The 16752-nt window shown below is 36.4% G+C and overlaps 1 protein-coding gene across 3 annotated transcripts in view; it reads left to right on the top strand.

Moving 5' to 3' along the window:
• The window catches only part of STAG1 (stromal antigen 1), a 504783-nt gene that overhangs the window by 165067 nt on the left and 322964 nt on the right, over nucleotides 1–16752 (top strand). For all 3 annotated transcript variants that reach the window (XM_027545437.1, XM_027545440.1, XM_027545439.1), the window contains exon 4: nucleotides 15934–16098. In XM_027545437.1, coding sequence (XP_027401238.1) covers nucleotides 15934–16098 — 165 coding nt within the window. The remainder of the gene's footprint in view (nucleotides 1–15933; nucleotides 16099–16752) is intronic.

Below are 16752 nucleotides of genomic sequence, written 5' to 3' on the forward strand. Positions count from 1 at the left end.
CTGACAAAAGTCTGTATATTCAAGGCTATTGTCTTCCCACCGGTCACATATGGTTGTGAGAGCGGGACATAAAGTACGCAGAACACCAAAGAATTGATGCCTTCAAACTGTGGTGCTGGAGAAGACTCTTGAGAGTCTCTTGGACTGGAAGGAGATTAAACCAGTCAATCTTAAGGGAAATCAAGGCTGAATATTCCTTGAAAGGACTGAAGCTGAAGTTTCAGTGTTTGTTCACCTGATGTGAACAGCTGACTCCCTGGAAAAATTCTTGATGCTGGGAAATATTGAGGGCAGAAGAAGAAGTCGTTGTCAGAAGAATAGGCTGGATGGTGTCACCAATGCAATGAACATGAACTTGGGTAAACTTTGGGAGATGGTGAGTGACAGGGAGGCCTGGTGTACTGCAGTCCATGGGGTTGCAAAGTATTGGACAAGACTGAGTAACTGAACAACAACAATTCAAATAATTATTGATCTCCAAACAAACACTATATAGTATCATGTTTCTTCTACCCTTGTGATTTTATTAGGAATTAATGAACATCGTTTTCTCTCTCTACACCATCTGTAAGCTCATGTTACCCAGATTTATGTCTCCAGCTTGAACTTTACTCTGGATTCCAGACCACATCTAGTATCCACTGAGAATCATCATTTAGGTATTTAATGGTCCCAAGATATTTAAAAAAGCCAAACTTTCACGCTTCCTATCCCCTGCTCAGCCCTTTCATGGTAGCTTTGTTCTTCTAGTCGCTCAGCTGTAAACCATGTAGCCATTGAATCTTTCTTTCCCAGACTATATCTAAACTATCAACATATGTTGTCTAATTGATTTGCAAATTGCATCAATCATTTTTTTACTGTAATGCTGAGTTAAGCCACCATCATGTGCTTTTGTTGAAACCTATCATGTGTGGTCCTTGACTCAGAGTCCTGTGTCATCTTTTCAGTGGGGACTCCCTTAATGATCGTATCTGGAATTGTGTATCTTCCCTCCTACTGCAAGGGACTTTTTGTCTTCATCGTGTGTGTGTGTGTGTGTGTGTGTGTGTGTGTGTGTGTTTTCTCCCCTTTTTGTCCTCATCGTATGTGTGTTTGTGTGTTCTCCCCTTTCTCTGTAGTACTTATTGTTATCTCACATAGTATGTCCTTGAGGTGTTTATTCATTGTCTGACTTCCTGGTGGCTCAGACGGTAAGCCTACAATGCAGGAGACCCGGGTTTGATCCCTCGGTTGGGAAGAGCTCCTGGGGAAGGAAATAGCAACCCACTCCAGTACTCTTGCCTGGAAAATTCCATGGACGGAGGAGCCTGGTAGGCTACAGTCCATGGGGTCGCAAAGAGACGGACACGAATGAGCGACTTAAATGTCAATGTCAGTGTCTGTTAGAAGGTAAGCTGCTTGAAGTGAGGGATTTTTATCTGGTTTGTTTACTGCTCTATACTACTGTTTGACTTCAGTGACTGTTTATTGAGTTAATGAATGGTGTTTAATTTTGTTAAATCATCACTCTTTTTTCCTTAGTGTTTAAAATTTTTTAAATTTTGAGATAATTTCAGTCACAGATGAATTCCAAGAATTCTACAAAGAATTCCTGTGCAGATTCTTCATGCATATTGTCCAAATGTTAACATGTTACAATATTTGCTTTATCATATTTTCTCTCTCTCTATATATACAGACAAATGCATAAATGTAAGTATACATTTATATATACAAATTTACTATATACAAATTATTATTTTTTAACTCTTTGAGAGTACTTTGTTGACATGATGCCACTTAACTCCTAGTACTTTATTTAGTATACATTTTCTTAAAATCAAATATATTCTTCACAACCACAGTACATGTTTGAAAAATAAGGAAAACAATATTTGTATAATACTGACCTTATGTGCATAAATTTCATTCAGATTTTGTCTGATATTCTAATAATGCCCTAAATAAAAGAAAAAAGTTTTTTCCCCTTGGTTCATGATCCAGTCCAGGATTTCATGTTTCTTTTAGCTGTCATGTAAATCAGCATAACTGTAACGTCACTTGTCTTTACTCTCTGGTTTAATGTTTTATTATGTTTTTTGTTCTCCATTCTATTTAAGTGAGAACCAGTACTCATATTCTGAACATTATTTAACTTTCATATTTGTGTAGGGTAAGTAGGAAAAGTAAAAAAAGAGATACAATTTTTACTTTTCTGCCCATATATTCATGTACATAGAAAATTTAGTGTAGCATATACAACAAAACATTAACAATGAGTATCAGAAGTAAAGGTTAACAAGTGAATATATTTTTGAAAATTAGATATTCTAAATTCCTTGGTACTATTGTTTATGTTATGAATTTTATGATATATATTTTATAAATTTAATCACTTCATAGTATTCTGCCTGTAATTATCTAATTGATTCCCTATTCTTGAACATAAATGTTAAAATTTGCTTACTAATTTAAACCATGCAGACATAAGGTTATATCTCAGGAATAAATTTTGTTCTAGAGCCATAGATACTTTTTAGTCTAGATTCTTAAAATTAGAATTTATTACTCAAAAGATATGCTATATATTTTGAAGGTTTTAATGTATGTTACCGCCTTACTTTTCACACAACAAAATATATGGCATTACTTATATTACTTTTGAGTATACTGATTGTTAAATCTTTTCTGATTTTTTTTAAGTACTGTAACATTTTGTCAATATGTTCTGCACTAGTGGTCATTTGTATTTCTTTTCTGAATTGCCTATTGGTCCTTTTCCATACCACTTTTTCTATTTTTAATTTTCTAAGCAACTGAAATATCTTTTTAAAATAGTTTTTGCAGCTTAAGCCTACATACTTTTATGATCAGTTTTGGAAATGTAATTATCAGTTGGATTTGTATCTATCTCCTCTTTGTCAAATCAGCTTTCTTATTTTATTTTGAAATTTTTTTCATTGAACATTTCTTCTATAGACTAACATTTAGTTCTGGCTTCCTTAATTATGCTAAAAGATACCATAATTTTTCCAGGAATCTAGAATTAAAACAGCAGTCACCATTTAATTTCCTCATCCCAAATCCCTTCCCCTCCATCCTATATCTAATGAGATTCCAAGTCTCATGAATTTTTGTTTCATAATGTCTTATACAATCTGTCCCTTTTTTTTACATTTCCAATGTTCCTTTCTTTAGGCCTCACTTTAAAGGACTTTGTAGTTACCTTCCTGTTTTTAAACTTTTCCCTGTTCCATCCTATTTTTTAAATCACTGCCAGGTTGACCCTTTTTTATTTTAACTTGTTCAAATATTAAGAAGCATCTTTTTATTTGGGGCAAGTTCTTCTAACTTATTTTATTGTGTTTGTAAACTCATAACCTTTTATTCAGTCAAATACATCTCTTTTGTCCTTCTGTATATGGCTTGTGTGTTTTTACTTATTCCTGGGTGTTCATTGGAAGGACTGATGTTGAAGTTGAAACTCCAATACTTTGGCCACCTGATGTGAAGAGCTGACTCATTTGAAAAGACCCTGATACTGGGAAAGATTGAGGGCATGAGGAGAAGCGGACGACAGAGGATGAGATAGTTGGATGGCATCACCGACTCAGTGGACATGAGTTTGGGTCGACTCCGGGAGTTGGTGATGGACAGGGAGGCCTGGTGTGCTGTGTGGTTCATGGGGTTGCAAAGAATCAGACACGACTTAGCCACTGAACTGAACTGAACCTTAACTCATGGTGTTTATTTTCTTTTTGAAATCTTTGTTTCCTAAATTCTGTTCGTAGTAATCTAACTAATTTTATTAATTGTATTTAATTGACCAAGTCTCAATTTTATACTTATCTCTAGTGTGACGTTTTCCCTGATTATCAGTCAGTGAAAGTTATTTTTCCTTTCATAGAACCGTTCCAGTGCTTATCTTAAAGCAAGTTTCCATGAAAAGTCTTTTTTTAAAATATACTATAGTTTATTGTAGTTATTTGTGTTTCTGTTTCAGTTGTTAGTTTCTGAAGATTTTACTTTAAGCTACCCCACATATTTAATATTCATTATTTGTGAAAGGATGAGGATTACTTTATATTCATACCTCATGAATAAGTTTAGGTTAGGCTCAGTTTCTCTCTCTGTTTCTTAAAGTTTGTAGACAATTTATTGTACATATAGACTGCAATTTATCCTGTAGAGAACTTGTGGGATAGAGTAGGTTTGGAAAATCTTCTTGTCCAATTATGCCAACTTAAAATAGTTTACTAGAAGTGTAGATATACATTTAAATTAAGTAGTATAGAGTTGAAGTAAAGCATTTGTTCTAAAGATTGGTCTGCTGCTGCTGCTGCTGCTGCTGCTAAGGCGCTTCAATCGTGTCCAACTCTGTGTGACCCCATAGATGGCAGCCCACCAGGCTCCCCCATCCCTGGTATTCTCCAGACAAGAACACTAGCGTGGGTTGCCATTTCCTTCTCCAGTGCATGAAAGTGAAAAATGAAAGTGACATCACTCAGTTGTGTCCTTCTCTTATTGACCCCATGGACTGCAGCCTACCAGGCTCCTCCGTCCATGGGATTCTCCAGGCAAGCGTACACTCTGACGTTAAAATGCATCATTTTCACAAAGTGAACGATGTATATAGGTTTTTGAATTCCTGAGTCTGTTTTCCAGAAAATTCATTACTTTATACATTGAGTCAGGGTTTGTTTTAGAAAGTCGTCCGCCCACTCCCCTCCCCGCCCCCCAGGTATTTGTTCGTGTCTTTTTTCCCCACAGTGTCCCTTGAATTACCTATAGCAGTGAATACCTGAACCCTGTGTACTATAGATGTCTCACTTGCACTATGGTTTATGGGATTTGAAGCTTCAGTGTCCCTCGTCCACCACCAAATGACAGAATTGTATTAGGATGTTGAAAAATACATTTTAAACACTGTGAGTTTTTTGAGAGATAGTGTGCTACTATATAGAAGGATCAACTGTTTAATATTTTTGGCACATAGTAACTGGACAATGAATATAGAAAGAAAAGTTGTGTTGAATGAGTGAAAGAAATTGTCTGATACATTCTGTAGATTGAATCAATTTGAGCATGTCTCTTTGCTCGTGATTAAATTCACGTAATGCATATTTGATAATATTACCGCTTAGTGTCACTTGGGCTATTAAGCATAAATTCTTAGAGGTAGAATAAATGAGCCTCTGTGAGATAAGACATGAGAAGCTAGGCATGCATACTTGGTTGAGGCACATATTTGGAAAGAGGTTCACTTTCCATTAGTGGAAGAAAGATTTACTAGACAGGTAATAGCTGGGATAAATGGAGTAAGCTGATCATCTTCTACCAGGGAAACTGTAACTCTAGGATCATAAGGTACATCTGGTCTAGAGCTAGCACCTGTATTGCCTGGTAGCCTGTTATGAGGGCCCCACCCAATGGCCTGGGATTCAAGGATAGGATTTCAGTCCCTGAGACAAACTGATAATGGACAGGAATCTACCTCCAGGGAACTGAGTTACTGGCTGGGTTTCTAAGGCATTAGTAACCTCCGAATTAAGGGAAAGACTCAGTTTTTTTTTTTTTCTATTAACTTATTTAAATCGAAGCATAATTAATCTGTAATATTGTTAGTTTCAGGTATGCAACAAAGTGATTCAGGTTATATAATTCAGATTATTTTCCATTATAGGTTATAGATCATTATAGGTTATTATAAGATATTGAGTATATTTCTTTGTGCTTACAGTAAGCACATTTCTTGTTGCTTATCTGTTTTAGTTGTTTGTATCTATTAATTCCGTATTCCTAATTTATCCTTTCCCCTTTGGTAACCATGTTTGTTTTCTACACCTGTGAGTATGTTTCTATTTTGTATACAGATACATTTTTTTTTTTTTTAGATTCCACATATGAGTGATATAATATTTGTTTTTCTCTGTCTTACTTTATTAAATATAATATTCTCTAGGTACATCTGTGTTGCTGCAAATGGTAATATTTTTTGTTGTGCCTGAGTTATACTACATTATATATGTGCCACATCTTTTTAAGCCAGTTGACTGTTGAGGGACACTTGGGTTGTTTCCATGTCTTGACTTTTGTATTTAGTGCTGCTGTGAACATTGGGATGGATGTATCTTTTTGAGTTGGAGTTCTCATTTTTTTCCTGATTTATACCCAAGAGTGGAATTGCTGGATAATATGGTAGCTTCATTTTCAGTTTTTTTGTTTGTTTGTTTGTTTTTAAGGAACCTCCATACTGTACCATGTGACTGTATCAGTTTATATAACCATCAACAGTGTAGGACGGTTCCCTTTTCTCTAGACCCTCTTCAACATTTATTTCTAGACTTGTTGATAAAGCTATTCTGACCAGTGTGAGGTGTTCTGTTACATTTCTTTATAGTAAAATGAAATATCAGAAAGAGAAATCTAAAGAAAAATCTCATTTAAAGTTGTGTCAAAAATTACCTAAGAATAAACTTAACCAAGTTGAAAGGCCTATATGCTGACAATGATAATACATTGATAAAGGAAACTGAAAATGATTTAAAGAAATTGAAAGATATCCCATGCTCCTAAATTGGAATAATTAATAGTTCAAATGTCGATAGTGCCCAAAGGAGTCCACAGATTTAATGCAATCTATATGAAAATGCCCATAACATTTTCATAGAACTAGACCAAATGGCCCTGAAATTTATATGGAACCCAGAATTGCCAAAGCAATACTGAGGGAACAGAACAAAGCTGGAGGGGTAACCCTTCCAGACTTCAGACTATGCTACAAAGGTATAGTAACTGAAACAGTGTGATATTGGCATGAAAAACAGGCATATAGATCAATGGAACAGAATAGAGAGCCCAGAAATAGACCCATGTGTTCACGGGCAAGTAATCTATGACAAAGGAGGTAGGAATATACAATGGGAAAAAGAAAAGACACACCCTCTTCAATAAGTTGTGTTGGGAAAACTGGACAGCTGTATTTTAAACAATGAAATTGGAACATCCCTGTGTACTATGTACATTAATAAACTAAAAAATGCTTTAATGATCTAAAGAAATGACACTATATTATCTCCTGGAAGAGAAAATAGGCTAGACATTCTCTCTGACACAAATGGTAGCAATATTTTCTTCAAGTAGTTTCCCATGGCAAAAGAAATAAAAGAAAAGATAAAGAAATGGGGCTTCATTAAACTTAACAGCTTTTGCACAGGTTTTGCACAAAGGAAACCATCAACAAAAGAAAAGACAACCTCGGAATGGGAGAAAATATTTTTAAATGATATGACTGACAAGGGATTAATAACCAGAATATACAGACAGCTCATTCAACTCAATATTGTGGAAACAAACAGCTCAGTCAAAAAAGGAGGGGAGGCAGAAGACCAAAGAGTATATATCCAAAGAAGATATATAGATGGTCAATAGGCACATGGAAAGATACTCATTGCTAATTGTTCGAGAAATGCAAATTAAAGCCACAGATGAGATATTATTTCACACTGGTCAGTATGGCTCAGTTCTTAAGATGGCACCACTGGAAACTGGACCAGTCAAGTAAGTTTGATACAGAGCATCACCCATTTCTTTCATTTGAGAGCACCGTGATTTCTTGTCCAGGAATGAGACTATGTTTACAGGTGTCCTAACCTTTGTATCAAAAATATGTAACCAAGGGAGTCTGAAAAGTCACAAGATACTAAAAGGTAATGTTTATATTATTACCCTTTGAAATATTAAGTTGTACAAAAGTAATTATGTCATCATGAATTTTAAATCATTATAACTAGGCTCAAATACATCTTTATTAATCAAAATAGGAACCATTGCAATCACCACATTTTTGCCAATGAGAAATAAATTTGTTTATTCCTCTAGCATAAAAGTCAGTGCTTTGGGATTCAGTGAATTCTTGGAAAACAGTTTCTGTGTCTTGCTGGTCGTGGAAGCATTTTCCCTGCAAAAAGTTGTGAAGATGCTTGAAGTGGTAATTGGTTGGCGAGAGGTCAGCTAAATATGGGGGATAAAATAGAACTTTGTCGCCCAGTTCATTCAACTTTTGAAGCTTTAGTTGTGTTATGCGCATTTGGGCATCTTTGTGAAGAATTGGCTCATTCTGTTTACTAATGCTGACTGCAGGCATTGCACTTTTCAATGCATCTCATCGGTTTGCTGAGCATAATTCTTAGATACAATGGTTTTGCCAAGATTCAGAAAGCTGTGGTGGATCAGACCGGCAGCAGATCACCGAACAGTGATTGTTACCTTTTTGGGTGCAAGTTTAGCTTTGGAAAGTGTTTCGGAACTTCTTCTCGGTCCAGCCACTGAACTGGTCGTTATCAGTTATTCCATACAATATACTTTTCCTTGCACATCACAATTCAATCGAGAAATGGTTTGTGGCTATTGTGAGTCAAAATGACGCTTTTTTATGATCTTCAGTCAGCTTATGAGGCACCTATTTACCAAGCCTTTCCACCTTTCCAATTTGCTTCAAATGCCTAATGACTGTAGAATGGTTTATATTCAGTTCTTTGACAACTTCATGTGTAGTTGTAAGAGGATTGGCTTCGATGATTGCTCTCAATTAGTTGTTGTCTGTTTCTGATGGTTGGGCACTATACTCCTCATCTTCAAGGCTGTTGTGTAGTTTGCAAAACTTCTTGAACCACCAGCAGTTCCTAGGCCAGATGCATTGTTGATGTGAGTTGTCACTGATGCTTTATGACCTATTTTGAACTCAAATTAAAAAAAAAAAAAAACGCTCAAATTTTGCTTTCTAGAAGAAATATAAAATAAAGAGCAAGTGTTAAGTCATTAGGAAAAAAAGTGAGAAATGTACATTTAAATGATGTATATGATAATCACATGTATTTAACAGTATATTCCAGTATCAAACAGCAAAGTTCAACAGTGCAAAACCACATTTACTTTTGCACCATCCTAATAGCTTTGTGAGGATAGAGGTTATGATGTTAGATTGTACAAGGTTGGAGAGTCTAATCAGGAGATAAACCTTCACCAGTAATTCAAACAGAAAAATGTAATTTGAGAAATTATCATTTGTTGAAAATTCTTTAATCATTTATCATTCAAGGATTGTGAATTAAGACAACTAACTGTCTCCGTGTTAGAGTGGCTGAAATCTAAGAACCTGGCAATACCAATTTCCTGGCACGAATGTGAAGCAACAGAAGCTGGAACTCATTGCTTGTTAGAATGTGAAATGGTGTTGCCACTTTGGAAGACTGGAAGTTTTGTACTAAGCTAAACATAGTTTTACCATATGATCTGGTAATCCTAGGTGTTTGCACAATGGATTTGGAAGTTTTGTTTATACAAAATTCTGCATGTAAATTCTTATAGGAGTTTTATTCCTAACTGCCAAAAGTGGTGGGCAGGATGTCCACCGTTAGGTAGATGGATGACAAAACATGGTACATGCATACAGTGGAATATTGTTTACAGATAAACAGAAATGAGCTATTCACCTACTAAAAGACATGGATCAATCTTTAATTTGTTTTGTTAAGATGAAAAATACCAGTATGAAAGTGTATGCTGTGTGACTACAATTACATGACTGTGTAAAAGACAAAACAGTAGTGGTGATTAAAAAATATTTTTTGGAGTTTGCCAAGGGAAAGTGGGAGGGTTAAATGTGAAGCACAGGCATTTTTTAAGGTAGTGAAACTTTTTTCTGTTATACCATAATTGTGCATTCATGACACTATGTATTTGTCAAAAATCATCAAACTTTTCATAAAAAGTGAATTTTATTAATTCACATGTTTTAAAAATCATTTGTAAGGTCAGGGGAATACTAGGATGGAATGTAGAGTGAATCAATATCATCTAACACTGTTGCTGACTTTAGTAACTTTGGAAATGAGTCTGTAAGACTAAAGTCGAAGAAAACTGCTGTACACAATGCATAAAAGAACTTCAATCTAGTTCATAAAATTGTTTCCCATGGGGTAGGGCTTAAAATACTACTAGGGCTTAAAATACTGCTATATAAGTACACTGATGAGAGCCAGATTTCTCACTGTTGGAGTGGGAGTTTGTAGATGAGTAAGGGGAGGAAGCATCCATATGCTAATGGATTAGAGTTGGAGATACCAGTTACAAAAAAAATTTGCTTTACTTAATATAGATAACAGATCATTGCATACAGAAATATTTGTAGTTATGTGTATATACATGGAACATACATTTCATTGTTTTGCCCACTTAAGGGCCTAGAAGCAAGGGCACTCAGTATCAAGGAGCAAAACCTAGTGCCCAGATCTTCATTCCTAATAAAATTCTCTAATAAAAGGAACCAGGACTATTACCCGAGTCTAAAACTGGAAAACAGAATATACAATATGAGCATGGAGAATGTTGTGCTGCCAGAAAGTAACCAAGTACTAAATAAAAAATACACACAATGGAGTATGTGTATATTTATCACACAATATATATAATATGTCAGAAGGACATAGGAGACAAAACTGAAAGATCTCTCAATGGCCAAAGCTGAAACAAGTTGAACAACAAAATAAAATAATATTGAATTGTAATCCAAAATACATGTTGATGGGTCTACATTAGTATAAATGATTGAATGAATGAGAGAGAATAGAGAAATTTCCCATGATGAAAGAATATCAAACTGTGTATAAATGCTCGACCTCCAAGGAGGTGGAGCATAGCTCCTCACCCCTTCAATGTGGAATGCATATAGTGACTTTCTTCCAAACAGTGAAGCATGGAGAGGAGAGTAAAAGTAACTTTAGTGGAAAACCTGACAAATATCACCTCTGCCAACTGATTAATAGGTCAGCATTAAGAATGATAAGTCTTGTGTTAGACTATACCCTTGATTGTGAGGTGACAAAAATGACACTTTATCTCTCATATCTTCTTCTCCAAACCCATAATTCCAGTCTGGTTGTGAGAAAAACATCAGACAAACCCCAGTTGAGGAACGTTGTATAAAATACCTATACAACATAAAATACTTGTCCAAAATTCCTTAAAATTTTCAAGGTCACCATAAACCAGGAAAGAATAAAAACTGTTGCAGCCAAGAGGAGCTTAGGGAGACATGATGTGAATATGTCTAAGAGCCCTTGGGTGGGCTTCTAGAACAGATCATTGAAAAAAAAAACTAGGAAAATCTGAATTAAATATGGACTTTTGTTAATGTATCAATAGTGGTTCATTAATTGTAACATATCATACAAATAATAAGGTGTTAATAATAGGTCTAATTAGGTAAGATATATGTGGGGGTTCCTTGTACTGTCTTCACGACTTTATTTTGTATAGCTAACACTGTTCTAAAAATACTTTATTTAAAAATAGGCAGTAAATTTATTATGTATTAATCCACACACACAAATAGAGGTCAGGCTATTAACTATAATATCAAGAGGAGTGAGAGATACTTTGAAGAATATAAGAATAGAGAATGATGGGAATGTGTCCTATGAGCAGGAAGAGAAGCGCCACTATGCTGTGCTTTGTAGTGTTCCTCCAGGTCATTTGAGTTATAAAGCTTACCATTGCAGCAGACGACTAGAAAAATGTTTACCGAATCCAGTTCCAGCATCACAAAGTGTGGCAAAATAGAGTACATTTGGAGAACAGTAAATTGATAACCAAAACAGGCTGGTATGAGAGAGAACTAAACCACTCAAGAAAGCGTATAAAGATTGAGAAGATGCTTAGCAGAGACCTACGGTAATACTGCACGGAGAGGGCGATGGCACCCCACTCCAGTACTCTTGCCTGGAAAATCCCATGGATGGAGGAGCCTGGTAGGCTGCAGTCCGTGGGGTCACTCAGAGTCGGACAGGACTGAGCGACTTCACCTTCACTTTTCACCTTCATGCATTGAAGAAGGAAATGGCAAACCACTCCAGTATTCTTGCCTGGAAAATTCCCATGGATGGAGGAGCCTGGTAGGCTGCAGTCCGTGGGGTCGCTCAGAGTCGGACAGGACTGAAGTGACTTAGCAGCAGCAAGGTAACACTGACAGGGAAGGAATATAGGGAGGGAAGAGATATCTGAAGCACATAGGGATAATGTGGCTTGCTGGGAGGGTTGCAAAAAAATGTCTATTAAATTTAGCAACATTAATTTTACTGGTGAGTTTGATCAGTAACTCTAATGAGTTTATATACTAGTGAAATTTATAGGAATGATAACAAGAATAGTGACTGCAAGCTACTCTATCTTGACTCTAAAGGTGAGACATAGATAAGGTGATAGCCGGTGTTGACTTTTCTTTGTAAGTTGGGGGCATGGCATGGGATGGGTTGTTAATTGAAGAATGTGCCTTGTCTAACTCAATGAAACGATGAGCCATGCCCTGTAGGGCCACCCAAGTTGGACGGGTCATGGTGGAGAGTTCTGGCAAAATGTGGTCCACTAGAGAACTGAATGATAAACCACTTCAGTATTCTTGCCTCGAGAACCCTATGAACAGTGTGAAAAGGCAAAAAGATAGGACACTGGAAGATGAACTCCCTAGGTTGATAGGTGCCCAATATGCTACTGGAAAAGAGTGGAGAAATACTCTAGAAAGAATGAAGAGAAAGAGCCAAAGCAGAAAAAAATCCCAGTTTTTTTCTGGACTGACTGGTAATGGAAGTAAAGTATGATGCTGTAAAGAACAGTGTTGCATAGGCACCTGGAATGTTAGGTCCGTGAATCAAGGTAAATTGGAAGTGATCAAATAGGAGATGGAAAGAGTGAACATTGACCTTTGAGGAATCAGGGAACTAAAATGGACCAGAATGGGCAAATTTAATTCAGATGACCATTATATCTACTATTGTGGGCATGAATTGCTTAGAAGAAATGGAATAGCCATCATAGTCAACAGAGGAGTCTTAAATGCAGTACTTAGGTGCAATCTCAAAAACAACAGAATGATCTTTGTTGGTTTCTACGGCAAACCATTCAGTATCACAGTAACTCAAGTCTATACCCCAACCAGTAATGCTGAAGAAGCTGAGGTTGAATGGTTCTATGAAGTCCTACAAGATCTTCTAGAACTAACACCCAAAAAGATGTCCTTTTCATCATAGACTGGAATGCAAAAGTAGAAAGTCAAAAGATACCTGGGGTAATAGGCAAGTTTGGCCTTGGAGTACAAAATGAATCAGGGCAAAGACTAACAGAGTTTTGCCAAGAGAATGCACTGGTCATAGCAACCACCCTATTCCAAGAAGACGAGCTGAATCTACACATGGACATCACTAGGTGGTCAGTACCAAAATCAGATTGATTATATTCTTTGCAGCCAAAGATGAAGAAGCTCTATACAGTCAGCAAAAAGAAGACCAGGAGGTGACTGTGGCTCAGATCATGAACTACTTATTGCCAAATTCAGACTTAAACTGAAGAAAATAGGGAAAACCACTAGGCCATTCAGGTATGACCTAAATCAAATCCATTAAGATTATACAGTAGAAGAGACAAATAAATCCAAGGGATTAGATCTGATAGAGTGCCTGAAGAACTATGGATTGTGGTTTGTGACATTGTCCAGGAGGTGTTGATCAAAACCATTCCCAAGAAAAAGGAATACCGTAAAGCAAAATGGTTGTCGGAGGAGGCCTTAGAAATAGCTAAGAAAAGAAGAGAAGCGAAAGGCAAAGGAGAAAAGGGAAGATACAGCCATCTGAATGCAGAGTTCCAAAAACAGCAAGGAGATATAAGAAAGCCTTCCTTAGTGATGAATGCAGAGAAATAGAGGAAAACAACAGAATGGGAAAGACTAGAGATCTCTTGAAGAAGATTAGAGATACTGAGGGAACATTTCTTGCAAAGATGGGCACAATAAAGGACAGAAATGGCATGGACCTAATAGAAGCAGAATATGCTAAGAATTGGTGGCAAGAATACACAGAACTATACAAAAAGATCTTAATGACTAGATAACCATGATGATGTGATCACTCATCTCAAGCCAGATATCCTGGAGTGTGAAGCCAAGTGGGCCTTAGGAAGCATCACTACGAACAAAGCTAGTGGAGGTGATGGAATTCCAATGGAGCTACTTCAAATCCTGAAAGATGATGCTATCAAAGTGCTGCACTCAATATGCCAGCAAATTTGGAAAACTCAGAATGGCCACAGGAATGGAAAGTGTCAATTTTCATCCCAATCCCAGGGAAAAGTAATGCTAAAAAGTTCAGACTGTCGCACAATTGCACTCATCTTACACTCTAGCAAAGTAATGCTCCAAATTCTCCAGGCTACGGTTCAACAGTAAATGAACAGTACTGATGTTCAAGCTGGATTTAGAAAAAGCAGATGTATGGCAACATACATTGGATCATTGAAAAAGCAAGAGAATTCCGGAAAAACTTCTGCTTTATTGACTATTCCAAAAGCTGTGACTGTGTGCATCACAGCAAACTGTGGAAAATTCTTAAAGAGATGGGAATACCAGACCACCTTACCTGCTTCCTGAGAAATCCATATGCAGGTCAAGAAGCAACAGTTAGAACCATACATGAAATCATGGACTGGTTCTAAATTGGGGAAGGAGTACGTCAGGGCTGTCTGTTGTCACCCTGCTTACTTAACTTCTATGCAGAGTGCATCATGTGAAATACCGGGCTGGATGAAGCACAAGCTGGAATCAAGTTTTCCGAGAAAAATATTAGTAATTTCAGATATGCAGTTGATACCACTCTTACGGCAGAAAGCAAAGAGGAACTAAAGAGCCTTCTGATGAAAGTGAAAGAAGAGAGTGAAAAGGCTGGCTTAAAACTCAACATTCGGTAAACTAAGATCATGGCATCTGGTCCCATCACTTCATGGCAAATACATGGGGAAACAATGGAAATAGTGAGAGACTTTATTTTTTGGTCTCCAAAATCACTGCAAATGGCGACTGCACTATGAAATTAGAAGATGCTTGCTCCTTTGAAGGAAAGCTCTGACAAACCTAGACAACATATTAGAAAACAGAAACACTATTTTGCCAACAAAGGTCTGTCTCGTCAAAGCTATGGTTTTTCCAGCAGTCATGTATGGATTTGCGAGTTGGACCATAAAGAAAGCTGGGTGCTAAAGAATTGGTGCTTTTGAACTGTGGTGTTGGAGAAGACTCTTGAGAGTCCCTTGGACAGCAGGGATATCAAACCAGTGAATCCTAAAGGAAATCAGTGCTGCCAAATATTCATTGGCAGGATTGATGTTGAAGCTCAAACTCTAATACTTTGGCCATCTGATGCAAAGAAATGACTCACTGGAAAAGACCCTGATGCTGGGAAAGATTGAAGGGGGGAGAAGAAGGTCACAACAGAGGATGAGATGCTTAGATGGCATCTCTGACTCAATGGACGTGTTTGAGCAATCTCTGGGAGTTGGTGATCGACAGGGAAACCTGTCGTGCTGCAGTCCATGGGGTAGCAAAGTCGGACACGACTGAGCGACTGAACTGAACTGACTGAAAAACAACTCTAAGGCCAGAATATTTGCCGTATTTTTAGTACTTGGGATGGTTCCAAAAATTGTCAATATATATTTGTTGCATGACTGAATATGAAATATTTTAGTACTTAAGTTGAAGGAGAAGTTGAACATGCAGTTTGTCCAAGTAGCAATTTGTTGAAAATGATTTCTGAGGAAGTCTAGTCTTGAGGTTGGTAATAAGAAAATGTCAAGATGGGGTCGTGTTTGGGGGCAGGGTTACAGCATTGTCATTATTGTACAAAATAGTAAATCTTTTTCTTTTCATACCTTGTATAAATTAACTTGTATTTTGCTGTTTGCACTTTTTTTTAAATCAATACAAACATTGTGAAGCTTCTTTTGAAATTGTCTCTTACCTATAACAGTGCTAACTTGCCTTTCACAGGCTCAAACATAATTTGAGATCACTCTGCATAAGGCAAATATGCCTGCATTTAATTTTGCTTTTCCTCTTTTTTTATTCAGTCTACAAATAAGAAACCGCGAAAATCACCAGGAGAGAAGAGTAGAATTGAAGCTGGAGTTAGAGGAACAGGCCGTGGAAGAGCCAATGGGCACCCTCAACAGAATGGTGAAGGGGAACCTGTCACATTATTTGAAGTGGTGAAACTGGGGAAAAGTGCAATGCAGGTAAATTTTAAGTGTTTCTATTTTACTAATAAAGCAATATAGGGTCAATAACATGTAAAACCTGTTAGTGTGTATTTTGACATTTTTATACAATTGTTGATGTGTAGTCAAGTTTATTAAGGATTTTTCTTTGCTTGTTTTGTAAAAGTGTCAGGAAAGGCATATTGTTTAATAGTAAGTTAATGTTACAAATTTTAAATTGCATTATGTTGAATAAAATAATTTGCAATATAGTAGGAACTGCCTGAGAATTTGTATTGCTTCAGTCATGTGTATTTTTAGAATTTGACTTAATGTAAGTAACATATGTGTATTGAAGAATATTTGAAAGAGGAAAGGGTGTAAAAAAAAGCGTTAGTGAATTAGAAATAACCACAGTAAACATTTTATGGTTATTTGTGTTTGTGTGATGTTTTATAACTTCCTACACTGTTTTTTCTGCCCTCATTCACTCAATAAGTGTCATTAAATAGTCTCGAAGAACATATCTTTATTGGCTTCTGACTAATTTATTTTAAGGATAAACTATAAGTATTATGATTCCTTTAGTGTGTGTTTACATTTTTAGAATATTTTAAAACTTATTAATCATTTGTATTTAGTTCCTTACATCTTCTTTTCATTTTAAAGGACTAGAGGTAAAATTATTTTAAG

The sequence above is a fragment of the Bos indicus x Bos taurus genome, chromosome 1, assembly GCF_003369695.1.
Source record: "Bos indicus x Bos taurus breed Angus x Brahman F1 hybrid chromosome 1, Bos_hybrid_MaternalHap_v2.0, whole genome shotgun sequence".
NCBI classification, from domain to species: domain Eukaryota; kingdom Metazoa; phylum Chordata; class Mammalia; order Artiodactyla; family Bovidae; genus Bos; species Bos indicus x Bos taurus.